The 15,056-nt window shown below is 40.0% G+C and overlaps 2 protein-coding genes across 2 annotated transcripts; both read left to right on the top strand.

The window, feature by feature from the left end:
• Positions 1 to 818: 818 nt before the first annotated feature.
• Positions 819 to 8,875, top strand: prelp (proline/arginine-rich end leucine-rich repeat protein). Its single transcript, XM_078248209.1, has 7 exons — positions 819 to 922; positions 5,192 to 5,627; positions 5,722 to 5,907; positions 6,039 to 6,196; positions 6,329 to 6,525; positions 7,868 to 7,943; positions 8,111 to 8,875. Exons 2-7 carry the CDS (start codon positions 5,196 to 5,198, stop codon positions 8,199 to 8,201), a joined length of 1,140 nt encoding a protein of 379 aa, XP_078104335.1. The 5' UTR covers positions 819 to 922; positions 5,192 to 5,195; the 3' UTR covers positions 8,202 to 8,875.
• Positions 8,876 to 11,568: 2,693 nt separating this feature from the next.
• il19l (interleukin 19 like) lies at positions 11,569 to 14,500 on the top strand. Its single transcript, XM_078247409.1, has 6 exons — positions 11,569 to 11,598; positions 11,978 to 12,166; positions 12,358 to 12,420; positions 12,587 to 12,739; positions 12,829 to 12,891; positions 14,088 to 14,500. The coding sequence occupies exons 2-6, from the start codon at positions 12,008 to 12,010 to the stop codon at positions 14,163 to 14,165; spliced, it is 516 nt and encodes a 171-aa protein (XP_078103535.1). The 5' UTR covers positions 11,569 to 11,598; positions 11,978 to 12,007; the 3' UTR covers positions 14,166 to 14,500.
• Positions 14,501 to 15,056: the final 556 nt, after the last annotated feature.

Here is a 15,056-nt window from a genome sequence, read left to right as displayed (position 1 = left end):
CTAGCCCCCAGTGGCATATAAACACACACACACACACACACACACACACACACACACGCACACACACGCACACACACGCACACACGCACACACACACACACACACACACACACACACACACACACACACACACACACACTCACTAACACACATAGAGTAAAGGCTCACACTTTGTTAAACACAGTGCTACACAGCCCCACTTCCTGAAAAGACCCTACACAACACCATATGCCTCAGCTGGACCTCAGTAATCAGACTGAGTTGATACTGTGAGAAAAGAAAACTGACACAGAAAAGATGACGTGGAGTCAGTGGATGGATGCTGCTAATGAAAAGCACATGACTGGGTATGAGTGCAGTCATCTCAACAATAGCAGGGTGGGTGGGAGACAGCGAGATGCAAGTACAGTTGGGCTTTCCCTAACAGAGGTTCAGTGTTCACAGCATTTTCCCAAGACTTCTGTAATAGAAACACATGCTTATGCATACACACAAATATGTGCATATACACAAATATGCAAACTAGCCCGTGCACACTGAGAGATTTGAGAGACACACTCTCATGCTATGCTGCAACAGAACAAAAATAATAACATACTGTGACACAGTGCAGACACATAAAAGAGCCCGCAAAGAATTAAGATTAAACCTCACTGGCCCTGAGCCGAGCAGAGGGGGAGAAAGAACCACTCTGACCTCCAGAGGGAAAAACGCAGGGAACAAACCCAACAGGCAGCTTGTCCACCCAAGGAGAGAGAGGGGGGGAGGAGGGGAGAGAGGGAGGAGGGGGGGGGGGGGGGGGGGAGAGGTTTGGGACAGAGAGAAACAGAGGAAGAGGGAGAGAGAGGGAGGGAAAAGAAAAGAGTGAGAGAGGCAGAGAGAAGAAAAGACACAAAACTTGTGATTTGACAAAAGAGGGCAGGTAAGAAACTTCATTTGTTGTTTCCAGGGGGCTGTTTTAGATGGAACATTATCAATAAGATAAGAATTCAGACAGGAGTGTGTTTGTGTGTGAAACAGAGAGAGGCAGAAAGATCAGTGTACATGTGTGTTTGTGGACTAAGGGGGGAATCCTGGCACAGGCACAGCTTAGCCATGCTGGTGTGTTTCTATAGAAACGCTGTGCCATACAAAGTGGTACTCTGTCCTCCAGGGAGCCGCCGCACACTTCAACTCTACTAGTGCGTTTCTCCACTTCTGCGCACTCACCTTCATTTCATATAAAACTGAAAAGGAATATTCTGGAAATGTGAAAGAAAATTCTCAGGCACGCAGCTTTTTTTCCAAAATCACTGCCTGTGGTGAAACAGTGTACTGTAATATGGTTGAACTTTTAAAAATCCCTATGTAAAGAATGTAAAAGGTAAACAATTGATCTTGGTGAGCTGGCTGATGTTGAGGACAAAGAAGAAGTGATAACAGCAACATTTTTACTCTCAATTTACTTTAAAATAGCGTAATTTTATCTGTATTACTTCATCAGTCATTTTTTTGTCAGTGCACCTTCCAACACCTTCACAGCACATCTATATTGCCGTACCATAGATGTAGATCCAACCTTTGCACAGCCACTGCAGGACTGCCCCACCCACAATACTAATGCAGAGTATCTGCTGCTGATGAGGGTTTCAGAAGGAGAGCAGATATTTCTGAAACTATAATATTTCTGGTGCATGTATACCAATACATTTTAATATTAAGTCCATCTTTACAGTTTTTTCCGATTGCTAAACGACAGTGGGCACAACTGGAGCTACATGTGCAAAACTCTAACTACAGTCAGCACAGCAGTTCATGTGGACCAAACTCTAGTTCGTTTTTCGTTTTTGCTTGAACACAGTTTTAATGTATCTACACATTGTGAATTTACAGCACTTTGTTCTAATGCTAACACACTGCTTTCAAAACTGTTAACCACACATTCAAAACAGAATGGATTTCAGTCTGGTGCATTTCAAACACTGCTGATTGCAATTTCAACTGAAATACTTGTTAGTGAACACATACTGTATATAAATTATATAGGGAAAAATGATGCAGGTGCATGGCATTCCAGGACATCTAATGTTCTGTAAAGACTGTAAACTGTAAAGATTAAAAGTTTGTATAATCTGTATTGGTGTTGGATGCTAGTGTTTTTACTCTCAGTGTGTTCTGAGTGACGGTGTGTGTTATCTCAATGAGGATTGTTCATAGTGTTTGGCTGCACTGAGCCTGTTTTGAGACATGTGCGAAGAGTTGTGTTGTTTGGAATGAGTTTTGCAGGTGATGTGAACTGTTTAGCTCAGGTGACTGTTGGTAATGCAGACTGTAGTTAGAGTTTTGCACATGTGGCTTCAGTTGTGACCACTGTCGTTTAGCAATCCAAAAAAACTGTATGTTCAAATGGACTTAACTGCCCATAATAAGTTTCAGATACATAGAGATGAGTTGTCAGAAGATTTTTATGCTGGCACATACTGTACACTATATGTTATTTGCATTTTTATATTTTCAGATATCTGATTTAGATCGCTGAATTCAGCTGTGCGTGACACGGCTCATATTCAAGGCTTCATTTAGTGGTCTATCAAAACAATAGTGATATTTACACTTACATAAAGGAATGACAGTGCCTGGTCTGCCAACAAAAGAAAAAAAATGAATAGGAAAGAGCTCATCATCAAGAACTTTGTGGTAACAAAGAGTTTCGTTGGACAGCTGAGAATTATAGGTTTTTTAAATCTCCTAATACACATGGACATCTCAAGAGGACTTTCGCCTAGTACGAGTACTCATAGCACTAAAATATATATCTAATATCTAAAGCGTACAGAAATAGCTGCAGTTCAATTGTACTGTGACTGATATAAATAATATGTTGGTCATAGATGTTAAAAAGCACAATTAAAACATCTTCAATCGTGAGAAAGTAAATATTTTAATGATATATTGATATTGAGTCGTGGCTAGTCTCAATGTTAGTGGACATAATTTGAATTTGCATATTTTAGATACGGAAAACTGATATGTAGACAAGGTTCAAAATGCATTGTTGACCCTGGAAACAGCAATTGAGAATACATTCCCACCAATAGGCCCATTTAGTAGTTTTTCTGGCAGCAGATGGAGATTGCCAATGTGTCATGGAATTGTGATTCTACAAGTCCTTTTCAACTTTTTTGTACAAATGCAAATGTAAAATTATGATTTTGGTTTTAAAGTCAGATTAACTAGTTAATCATGGTTAGTGATGAATGAATTACAGTCATATGTAATGTGAATCTGATCAATGTATAATGATCTCTGACCCACTGTGTAGTTCTTGTACTGATCTGATTTGCTCATTGAGGTGACACATATTAAATCAATGAGTCAGCCATCTTTGACTTTGAGTCTTTAGTTGTTTGCCAGACTACTAATCCTGACGACAGCAGCAAGAGGGGGAGGAGAGCTGGTTCTGGTTTTGAACGAGGGGCTGGGAGGTTCTGGGTGGCTGAGAGGGAAAAGAAAGGGCAGTGCCAGGGAAAGTGAAAAGTTTGGTTTTGTTTTTCCAGGCTGGACAGATTATGGCTCTGAGCCTCATTCCTGCCCCTTGATTCATATGTGATGTTTATCAAATTGGCCAGAAGACTGCTCAACTGGAGCAAAGTGACTGGAAACTAAGGGTGCATTTTGGCTGAAGTAAACACATGCACACAAACAGACATTTTGAATAATGTAAACTTTCACTCATTCAAAATCAAGAGGACATCGCTCCAGTTTGAAAAGTGAATTTATCTGAAGGGTAAATACTTGAGATGCTAAGTTTGACGTGTTTGTGTGTGTGTTTGTGTGTGTGTGTGTGTGTGTGTGTGTGTGTGTGTGTGTGTGTGTGTGTGTGTGTGTGTGTGTGTGTGTGTGTGTGTGTGTGAGGACATGAAGTCATTACACGAATACATAAAAACATGAATTGTTCTCTAAAAAGATGTGTCAGCTTTAAACCTAACCTATCGTGGATTTACGTCAGCTTGCAACACTTTTGTATTTGCAATAAGATACAGATTGTCTCCATCAGAGTCTCACTGGGATTTAGCCCAGTTTCTTTTGGCCTCTCCTGGGTCAAAGAGCCTTAACCGACCAGACCTGCAGTTTTCCCCTCCACAACACTCCCTCTGGACCAGTGCTGACAATAGAGCCTTTATCCCAAAATGTTTCCTTTCCTCTCCCTCATAAGTACTAATTTCCTGTACCAGTATCTACCCCTCCTTCTCTTGGATTAGATCAAATTAAACAAATCACTGTCTACTTTCTTGCTCACTCTCTTTCACTTGTATCATCAAGCCACAAACCCCCATCTTAACATTTATTTTAACTGGAATAATATATCAATTTATGTCACTTTGACATTGACTACACTATACAATAACTAATTCATTCACAGCACTGATGCACATACTTATTAACAATATTAAACTCTGAAGGAAACTGGAAAGGTTGTATGAAAGCTAGGGTTAACCAGCCTACTCTCTTAGTGTACATATCTTAATTATTTTCAGCTCAACAAGACACTGAAGTCATGCATAGCAACATTTCCACTTATGTAAGCGCAGCATCAGGTATATGTACATTTGTTGAGTAAAAGTCAAAGCAACAGATTGCTGAACATATTGGTTTACAGCACTACAGTCTATGTTTTCATGACTAAGATCCAAAAGAAACATGCTTTATGTTTGTCGAAGTACTACTTGGCCAGTTCAACTCTGAAAACTCTTTCTCTCAACACAGGTTGAACAAAAATCAGTATGGCTTGGAAATATTTTTGCCGCAAGTCAAAAAGAATACTCCCAAGGCCCTTTCAAAATACAGGCAATCAAAAGGCAACTACAAACAGTTGCTTGTTGAAGTTTTCAGTGTAATCAGAGATGACTTCGTCTGGACTGAGCCTGTAAATGGCTGCTAATCAAGGAAGCAGGGTTTGTACCCACTTGAGAGGGAGCACTGCCCCAGAGCTCCCACACAGAGCAAGAAATACAAAAAAAGACCAATGCACATGATGTTAAACTTTCTGTGTGGGTAGGATGAGCTGACCGTATTGGCTAACCAGCATAACCAAAATGATAGGTTGTGTGTTGTGGGAATGCAGCTTTCTCTCTCTTAACTCTCAACCCATGTAACTGTACATACAGTAGAGTCTACAAATCAACTACCTCTGTTTTGTGCTCTGTCATAGGACGATGAAGGCCGGCGCGGAACTCTTCTCTGCATTGGCTCTGTTCCTCCTGATGGGGGCAGTGTTTACCCAGAAACCTCGGCCAAGGAAGCCCACCAAGCGCCCAACCACCACCAGGAAGCCATCTGTCCCCCAGCCTGCTGTACCGGCACAGCCAGAACCCCAGGAGCCAACAGACTTCCCCCCTCCCATCCTGGGCCCACCCTCCATGTTTCCTGACTGCCCCCGAGAGTGTTTATGCTCCCCGAGCTATCCCAATGCTCTCAACTGTGAGAACCGGAACATCCGTGTGATCCCTGTCATCCCATCTAGAGCCCACTACTTGTATCTGCAGAACAACTACATCTCAGAAGTGACAGCAGAGCCGTTCCGCAACGCCAGTGAGCTCCGCTGGGTCAACTTGGCTAACAACCGCATTCACCGAATAGACAAAAACGTCAGAAGGTTTCCTCGATTCATATTCATGATTTGAAAATCACACAAAACCATTTATACTGTAAATGTGTTTTCTGTATCTATCTCTTGTGCAGGTGTTTGAAAAGATCCCAGCACTGCTGTACCTCTATGTACAGCGTAACCACCTGAAAGAGGTACCTTCCGGTCTTCCAGCAAACCTAGAACAGCTCCGCCTCGGTAGGAATCGTATTTCTAAGATCCCTGCTGGTGCCTTCAGCAAGATGGGGAACCTGACGCTGCTCGACCTGTACCACAACCAGGTTAACTTCTATTTAAAAGTACCTTTGTGAGCATCTTACTACAATGGGCTGTTTAGGTATGAGCAGGGTCAACCATCTGTACTGCATGCATTTCTGGAGCAAACATAAGTGTCTGATGACTTCTCTCTCAGCTGAGTGACAATGACCTGGGAAAGAACACATTTAAGGACCTGAAGAGCCTCATGCAGCTCAATCTGGCTCACAACATCCTGAAAAAGATGCCTGCTGGCGTACCTAGTACCCTAATACAGCTTTTCCTGGACAGGAACCACATAGATGACATCCCAAAGCAAGTATACAGTGCACACATTGTCAAATAGCTGATAAACACACACGCATACACACATTGCATGCATTATTAAACAAAGGTTGGATGTCAAATTTTACAGTTGTTCTTCTCATCCATTGTTCTCTTCTTCAGAGACTACTTCGAAGGCTTAACCCACCTGGCGTTTGTAAGGCTGAACTACAACCAGCTGAGTGATAAAGGTCTTCCCAAGTCTGTGTTCAACATATCCACCCTGCTGGACCTGCAACTGGCCCACAACCAGCTCGCCTCTGTTCCTTTCTTCAACAGTCACCTGGAGCACCTGCACCTCAACCACAACAGCATCGAGAGTAAGTTATCTCAGCAGCAATCTGCACCATCTTAAGGATTTGTGAGAGGTAGCAGATGTTGGGAATTTGGGGGGCACAGATTCAGTCATTAGCAAGCATCAAAGGTATTTTATCAATATTAATAAAGTTATGAACATTGATATATTATTAACTTTATCAAATTGAAGAAATACTATTCAGGGACCAATAACTGAACTGTGGATACAGTCTTAAAAGGGGTGTTCTCTTAAAAATGCAGATATTATTTATCTTAAATAATTAATCTCATATTTATAAACAGTGAAGGAGTGAATCCGAGCACTGACAACCAGCTGTTATTACAACATATACACAAATAATCACTGACCATTGCTCCTTAAAGTGTAATAGAATGTATTTAATTTAAGCAGATTCATAATCAATAATTATTTAATCAATAAACTTCTATTATCCTGCTACACTAAAGCAAAAATGGCAAAATAAGCAAGCATGTGGTGTGTGTGTGTGTGTGTGTGTGTGTGTGTGTGTGTGTGTGTGTGTGTGTGTGTGTGTGTGTGTGTGTGTGTGTGTGTGTGTGCGTGCATTGTGTGCAGCGCAGTGTACAGCCACTTCCATGTTTTCCAGGTGACACCATGTTTTTTTAAACGGTACTCATGTTGTGGCGCAAATTTTTTCCCCTCCAGTGCTTGTGGCTTTCAGAATGTGACGCATTGCGCTCTGACTCTACAAGCACACGTTTTTACATCTGGAATTTTATTTAATGAGTCAGTTGACTTGAACTGCCTCACTTTATGTGGCCTAATCTAATTTAAACCTACTCACTCACTGGAATAAACCCACAGAGAATTATCATCCGACTTTGCAGCTCTCAGAAGCTTTGTGTTTTCTTTTCTAGCTCACACTTTACCTGGAGCTCAGTTGATCTGTTAAAACATAATGACTTTATGATACTCATGAGCTGCTACACTGTTAGAATGAAGACAACTGAAATAAATGTAATTCTATAAAATCTACAACATAGTGACAAAATTTCATTCCAAAGTTATTCAAGACGTTGAAGTAAAATGAACACCAGCACCAACATAATTTTACTTCATAAAAATGTATCTGATTCTGCTATTTTTAAAACTTGGCATAGACTGGCTAATGTTTATTTTTCAGTTTGAGACCAAAAAAAAGGTACTCTTTAGGTGTCTCTTGTTTTAAAGCACTTTGGACTCTGTTTTAAAAAGTGCTAAATAAATTGACAAGATTTAATTATTAGTATGATAAGCAGGTAAAATAATCCTATTCAATTGGCAGATTTTTCTTATTATTGCTTGTTTGAGGACTGGCCATTCATGACTGTGGGTTTTCCCGGCAGGCATCAATGGCACCCTGCTCTGCCCTTATAGCCCGGAGGCCGTCATGAACGATCTCAATCTGGTGCCCAGACTAAGGTACGTCACATTATGTCACAACTTGGCACTCATCAATACAAACTGGTACAGTGGCACCCTTTGGCAATAAGTAAATAGGAACAACAATAATTATGCCAGGAACAAATTAGTTTTAAAAAGCAGTTGTCATTGTAATGGCATGTTACGCACCTGTTCTGTTTTGTCAGGTACCTGCGTTTGGATGGAAATCATCTGAGCCCCCCGATCCCTCTGGATGTCATCATGTGCTTCAGACACCTCCACTCTATTGTCATTTAGGAGAAACGTGCCTAAAGGCCTGGGGTTATGCACACATGCACACAAACCACACACATACATTACACACACAAATACACACAGAGTCACTTTGTGCTAACTCAATTAAAGACAAAGCATGCTCGGTGAAAAACAAGGTATAGCAACCGTACATACTGTTGAACTGCGTTATTGAAAGACAAATAGATGAAAAAACTGTACAGCAATGATAGTTTAGTAGATTCATTGTTGCCAAATTCAAAGGAATTTAAACCTTGAACTACAAATCTACAAAGAGAGTAGATATACTGAACTTTAGGGTTAGGTTTTTGTTATATTTTATCAGTATTTGTTTTTGTTTGTAGAAATACAATGTAAAAAAACTAAAATAAGTACGCCTGAAAATACAGGTACATTGACAGACATGCTACAAATATGGAGGGTAGTTATGTTCACTAGCAGATGTGACCAGAGTAGAGTTGCCACCATGGACAACAAACAGACCTGCAGTGGATTTCAGAAGAACCAGTTTAAAACATAACTACCATGTAGTGGAAACTGTCCTAAATGTGTGTTATTTTCAAGGTACTTCATGTAAAAATGGCATTTTATTATTTTTATTCTTAGTCTTCTGTATATTATTCTTCTGTATAAAGAAGCTTTGTACAAATAATGGAAAATAAAACTTTTTTCTTTGATCATTTGATAGTGTTTGATTTTAGAGATTGTATTACCACCTTCTCATAAGCTCCGTCAGTGGTGGAATGTAAGTTCATTTATTCAAGTACTACTTAAGTACAATTGTTAGGTACTTGTACTCTATTTTCATGGAACTTTCTAGAGTGGGATTTTTCTTACCCTGTGGAGTTTTTGACCACTAGGCCTTTGCTGTATGTTTTTTACTATCTTGGCTTGTACCCCCATTGTGGTAAATGGTTCCTCCTAGGTATGTGAAATTATCAGTGTTGTCTAAGACCTTTTGTTATTTCTGTTGGTGTATTGATTTTGATGGGCGTGAATTTGGTTTTACTGCTGTTGATCATCAGTCTGTTGTCCATAGAACTGGAGTCTGTTTGTACTTTATTGCAAATGTGTGTACAAGCCAAAATATTTAAAACCGGATCAATAAAGCATGCACAACCTTCAAAAGACTTAAACTAAATTGAATATCCAACCAATACAGCAACGAAACCAAAATTTCAGATCTACCAAAGCTGTGCACTATCAACGCTACTCTACAGTGCAGAATGTTGGAAAACAACAGGACACTTACAAACTATTCACCTTCCAAATGTCATGCTTACGTAGGATATGAAGCTCAGCGCAAATTCTTTCGGGAATACTTCTAAATAACTTCAATCACCACTATCTCTTCCTAAAACTATTCAGCTGTTAAGAGGCATTCACTTTTCAGTAAACCAACCAGAATTAGCCACAACATTCATGATCCAATCACAGCATGACTTCCTGCTTTAAATGTCTTCTCTCCTTGCTATCAGCTGTCTTTTCAGGCAAACGTGCAAACCTCTTCCTCCCCTTCCACCTCCGGGCATCGTCAACCACTGCAACCGGAGTCCCTTTCCGGCAGACAGGTCCTTTGTTCAGTTTCTGGGTTCCCTCTCCACCATTACCAGTGTCTAGGCTCCATCGGAGGGAATATGTCTGGCTTCTCTACCCCTTTAAAATATTTTTAATGATGGAGTCTAATCCCCAAAGACTCTGTACATTTCTTATTATGCACATGTACAATAAATCTTTGCATATCTGCAACAAAGTCTCTACTGATTGAAATATATCTATATTCGAGCCAAAGACCATCTCGAATAATAACATTCTTAAAATCATCCAACTAAAAGACACACCAACATCAATTAGACAAGAGACGCAGGTGAACCTGGATTGGCCATGTGCTCAAAAAGGACATCAAAACAATCCCAGTGGTCGCATTACACTGGACACCAGAAGGCAAAAGAAGGAAAGGGAGGACAAAAATGAAATGGCGCAGAACGATTCCAGAACACAACCACCAACAGAGCTGGGGGACCATTGAGAAATTGGCCAAAGACAGAAGGTGGAGGGACTTTGTTGCTGCACTATGCATCAGCTCGAACAATGTGGATGAGTGAATGAGAGTTTTTGTTTTTACCTGTAGTACTAGACAGTAAACATGAACGTAAACACAATCGATCATCACAATTTGAAAATTAAAAAAACAAATCGGCTCAGTTTCAAAGGAAGTTAATACGTTCAAGAAAACATTCAATGTGTTTTGGTGAGAAACACTAAATGTAAACTTTTGTTTGTTCACAAGACCACTTCATGTGTTTAAAAAAGTGACCTATGATGATTTGTGTGAAATTAATATGTTCATATGTTCGTAAAGTAACTTTTGAGACAGTAAAATATCTTAGACCAGTAGATGATATATTCACCAGCTGTTGAAGCAGTGCCACAGATTCAGAGACTTGTGATCTGGATCATTTCAAGATTTTCCATGTTCATGAAGCTTTGTGACGACCTCTAGCGGTTAGAAACAAGCACTAAGCATTCCTGAGCTGGGAAGTGCCGGCAGCTATTTTTACTACATATACTGACAGATGCACAGCAGTATTGAATCTGGAATTTTTCACTTCCTTATTTATATTGCTAGTCTGTATATTATTTCCATGAACATAGGATATTCCTGTTTTGCATTGGACTTCCCATGCTCATGATTCATTCCACTGCATTGCATTTTCAGCAGCTATTAAAAGTTAAGCCAGCAGGTAAGCAGGTGAGCAGGTACAGTAGGTGATTCCGATCAGGACTTGTCTGACAGGAGTGATGTCACTGCCCGGTGAGATTGCTCCTCAAGGGGATATGTCTGTTCTGAAGGAGGTTTTAGTTCCAGTAAATAGCTGAATGTATCATAAAAACAAATTGATATTGGTGCAAAACACCCTAAAAGAATAGAGCAACACGTTTTAAAAGATCATTAGCCCAATAATGAAATGAGTACTATATAACGAGGAACACACAGGTGAATAAATTATTCCCTGCAGAGGTATGACGACACTGAGAATTTGATAAATGGCTCATTAAATAATTACATCACTAACAGCGAAGGTGTTTCTCATCCCATCAGGGAGGAGGAAATCTTTAATCATTATTTATTTTCCTTGCTTTTAATCAGGTATTGAGACATCAGTTCCTTTAATTGCAACATACTTCCTCCTCCTGTAAACCAATTTGTGTGCGTGTACATGTGGAGGTGCATGAGTGTGTGTGTGTGTGTGTGTGTGTGTGTGTGTGTGTGTGTGTGTGTCTGTGCAAGCAGTGCAATGCATGGTAAAAATCCCCCTAACACCACTATAAGAGGAGACAGCATGGAGACACAGAGGCACATCACTCCCAGGACTCTTCCGCTGAGTAACACACACAGGTGAGTCTAAACACAGGTGTGAGTGTGGTCTAGACCTACTCTATCTAAAAGGTGTCCTGAGATAAATTCTGTTGTGATTTGACACTATAAATAAATTGAATTGAGGTGGTGCTAGCACATGGCGTTGTGTGATTGTACCCTTAGATTAACTTAGATTTTGAAACAAGAAAAGAATGATTAGAAATTATATGCAAATATCATGTCACCTTTGAAGGATATTATATGCTTTAAATGCTATACTGTGAAATATTAGTTTATTAACAGGAAAAAAACAGCTCTATCCATCGATTAAGTCATTTAATAAGCAAACCCCCAAGCATTTGCTGGATCCAGCTTCTGAATGTTGTTCTCTATTTAACAAACACAATGTTTCTGTTAGCTCTTTCACCCGACAACCACAAAGGTGCTGATGATGAAGATGCTGCTTGGCTGCTCTCTCTGTCTGCTCCTCCTGATCAGCTGTCTGAGTGAACATGTGGAGAGCCGAACCCTGAACTTGGACAGCTGCTCTGTCAATGTTCACACACACGAACTGCGCAAATATTACACTGACATACGATCAAATGTGGTGAGTTTATTGCACACACACTCTTCCAACCACTGTCTCAAATTAAAACAAAATCAACAAATGCAGCATTCACCATAACATGCAGACACAGTCAATCACTTTACAACACAAACATATCAGAAACTGTTCACAGCAACCACCTTTAAGCAGAGAGAGATTCTCACTTGTTCTCTGTGGTCTTTACGTTACAGATAGAAGGAGACAATGAGATCGGAGTGAAACTTCTGGACAAATCACTGATGAAGCATGTTCAGGTGAGTCTTTTACCATGTAGTGCTGGAATTCTTTCTATCCTAATTTCCTGTTCAGAGTCTGAATATTTCTCTGCTTTAAATGATAAAGGCTTTATAAACAGTGTATGAGTATGTAACATGAATGTGTGAGAGCTGCTGTAATCTGACCTTTATGTGTCTCTATCAGGACGGTCAAAAGTGCTGTTTCCTGCGTCTTGTGCTGCGTTTCTACGTTGAGAGAGTGTTCGGCAACTACGCCTCTTCTCAGCCACAGCAGCAACGCTGCTCCAGCGCTCTGGCCAACGCTTTTGTCAGCCTCAGAAGAGATATACATAAATGTGTAAGTTAGCTGTTCAATAACTTAGTTGTTAGTTCTTTAATTATAAAGGCCAATAACTTGTATTAATAATTGTGCTTTGTTCTGTGCAGCATTGCCACTGTGGAGAGGGCACACAGAGAACAGTTGACGCCCTGCATGCTGAGTTTATCAAGGTATGTAGACGTTCACAGAGTGGACTGATGGGGGGGCGATTTAATTCACTTTTTCAAATGATATTTTAGTTGGTTTTCAGTAGCTTTATGGGATACAGTTGGTGTCCAATTCACACATATCCTATTTAGAATAGTTGAATATGGGTCAGATTTGACCCATTTTCTGATACAGTGCTCAGCATAAGTGAAAACACCCATGCTAAAGTTGACTAAAAAGAGGAATAAAAAAATCATCTTTTGGAAATTGATCTTAATGCCTTAATTAAAAAAAGTTAGGAAAAGTCCAACCTTTAAGGACACCAATTTTCTTTGTGAATGAATAATGTATCGTGAATAAATAAATGTTCTTCTTTAAAATACAGGGGGCATAAGTAAGTACACCCCTATGTTAAATTCCCATAGAGGCAGGCAGATTTTTATTTGTAAATTTATTTCATGGATCCAGGATGCGGAAGGGTATGTGATGATGTGGGGCTATTTTAATTCCAAAGGCCAAGGGAACTTTGTCAGGATGCATAGTATCCTGGATCCATGAAATAACTGGCCTTTAAAAATAAAAATCTGCCTGCCTCTATGGGAATTTAACATAGGGGTGTACTTACTTATGCCCCCTGTATTTTAAGGAAGAGCATTTATTTATTTACGATACATTATTCATTCACAAAGAAAATTGGTGTCCTTAAAGGTTGGATTTTTCCATTTTTTTATTCCTCTTTTTAGACAACTTTAGCATGGGTGTATTTACTTGGATTGGATTGGATGATAATAATTGTTTTTTTTAGTATTTTGGGCCGAGGTTAGTAATGGGTCAATTTTGACCCGCTAACACAGAAGATGTGTGCAGCTTTCTAACACATTACAGAGATTAAAGGTCCTATGGCATGCTGCTTTTTGGATGCTTTTATATAAGCCTTAGTGGTCCCCTAATACTGTATCTCTTTCCTGAAATTCAGCCTTGGTTCAGAATTACAGCCACTAGAGCCAGTCCCACAATGAGCTTTCCTTAGGATGTGCCATTTCTGTGTCTGTAGCTTTAAATGCAATTGATGAGGAGAGAGGGGGGGCAAGGTGGAGGGTGGAGCTGTGGCCCTGACCAACTGCCACGCTTCGCTCGTTTGCAAGTTCTATACAGAAATGCCCATCATTAAATCTACTGTTCTCTCTGTCATTTTTTTTCATTTCTTTCCATTGAGCAGTTAGAAACAAACCAGGCGGCACAGAAGGCCATGGGAGAACTGGACACTGTGCTGGAGTGGCTGGAGGAACTCGGCTAGAAAACACACACTTGATCAGTCAGAAACTCAGCAAAATCAACTCTGCAATCCGGAGGTGCCTGCAGTCTCCAAGCTAACATCAAATATGTAACTTCTGACTTGACATTACTTGTAAGCAGAAGCCAATGTACATTTCTCTATTTTGTACTTGAATTAATTTAATAATTATTTCATCCACTAACATGTGGACTGTTTTTATACAATATTTATGATATATTATATATATATTGACATAAGTGTATATGTATTCATATTTATCATTAAGTATGTGTAGTTCTACTGTACTGTTAGCAGAGTAAACTTTTTAACTTTAACAATGGTTTAATTTAAACTTCAATAAAAACATACGCTTACCTACTGACTTTGAGTGTTTCCTTTCAACATAAAGACTTGATGTCTGCTCTGCTCTGTAAAATTACATAAGTATTATCAGCAAAATGTACTTACAAGTATCAAAGATCAAATTACTCATTCTGTAGAAAAAATGGCCCCTGTGACTGGTATCTTATTATACGCGACGACAACGAGACGGCATGCTGCTGCTTGCTCACCTTCATTTTGTTGCCCTTAACTCTGCCTCTGAGACTGCACACAAATCCCGAGGACCAGGAGGATCCAAGATGGCAGCATAGAGGATAGACGTAGTGAAACCAGCTCCCATAAAGACTTCTGATTTTACCTTTATCCTGCGCGAAATAAGCCAAAAATAAGACTCCAAGCTGAGTAAGTTAAGCGTTGCTAAACTGAAAATGCCTCCGAAAAAGAATGAAGCAGCCACAAAGGAAGATAGGAGCGGAAAAACTACCGCAAAACCCAGTGCTAACACGGGCACTAGCATTGTGAGCGCTAGCTTTCCAAGCACCGATGCGCCGCCGCCATGGTTTCATAACG

Source organism: Sander vitreus, chromosome 4 (assembly GCF_031162955.1).
Source record: "Sander vitreus isolate 19-12246 chromosome 4, sanVit1, whole genome shotgun sequence".
NCBI classification, from domain to species: Eukaryota; Metazoa; Chordata; class Actinopteri; order Perciformes; family Percidae; genus Sander; species Sander vitreus.
Note: the sequence above shows the minus strand (reverse complement) of the source record. Positions and strands in the feature narration are given on the sequence as shown.

Coding starts and splice junctions, on each gene's coding strand:
- prelp (XM_078248209.1), top strand. CDS start 5,196: ATGAAGGCCGGCGCGGAACTCTTCTCTGCATTGGCTCTGTTCCTCCTG. Junction 6,197..6,328: donor CACATAGATGACATCCCAAA/GCAAGTATACAG, acceptor TCTCTTCTTCAG/AGACTACTTCGAAGGCTTAA. Junction 6,526..7,867: donor CAACCACAACAGCATCGAGA/GTAAGTTATCTC, acceptor TTTTCCCGGCAG/GCATCAATGGCACCCTGCTC.
- il19l (XM_078247409.1), top strand. CDS start 12,008: ATGATGAAGATGCTGCTTGGCTGCTCTCTCTGTCTGCTCCTCCTGATC. Junction 12,167..12,357: donor CTGACATACGATCAAATGTG/GTGAGTTTATTG, acceptor TTTACGTTACAG/ATAGAAGGAGACAATGAGAT. Junction 12,421..12,586: donor CACTGATGAAGCATGTTCAG/GTGAGTCTTTTA, acceptor TGTCTCTATCAG/GACGGTCAAAAGTGCTGTTT.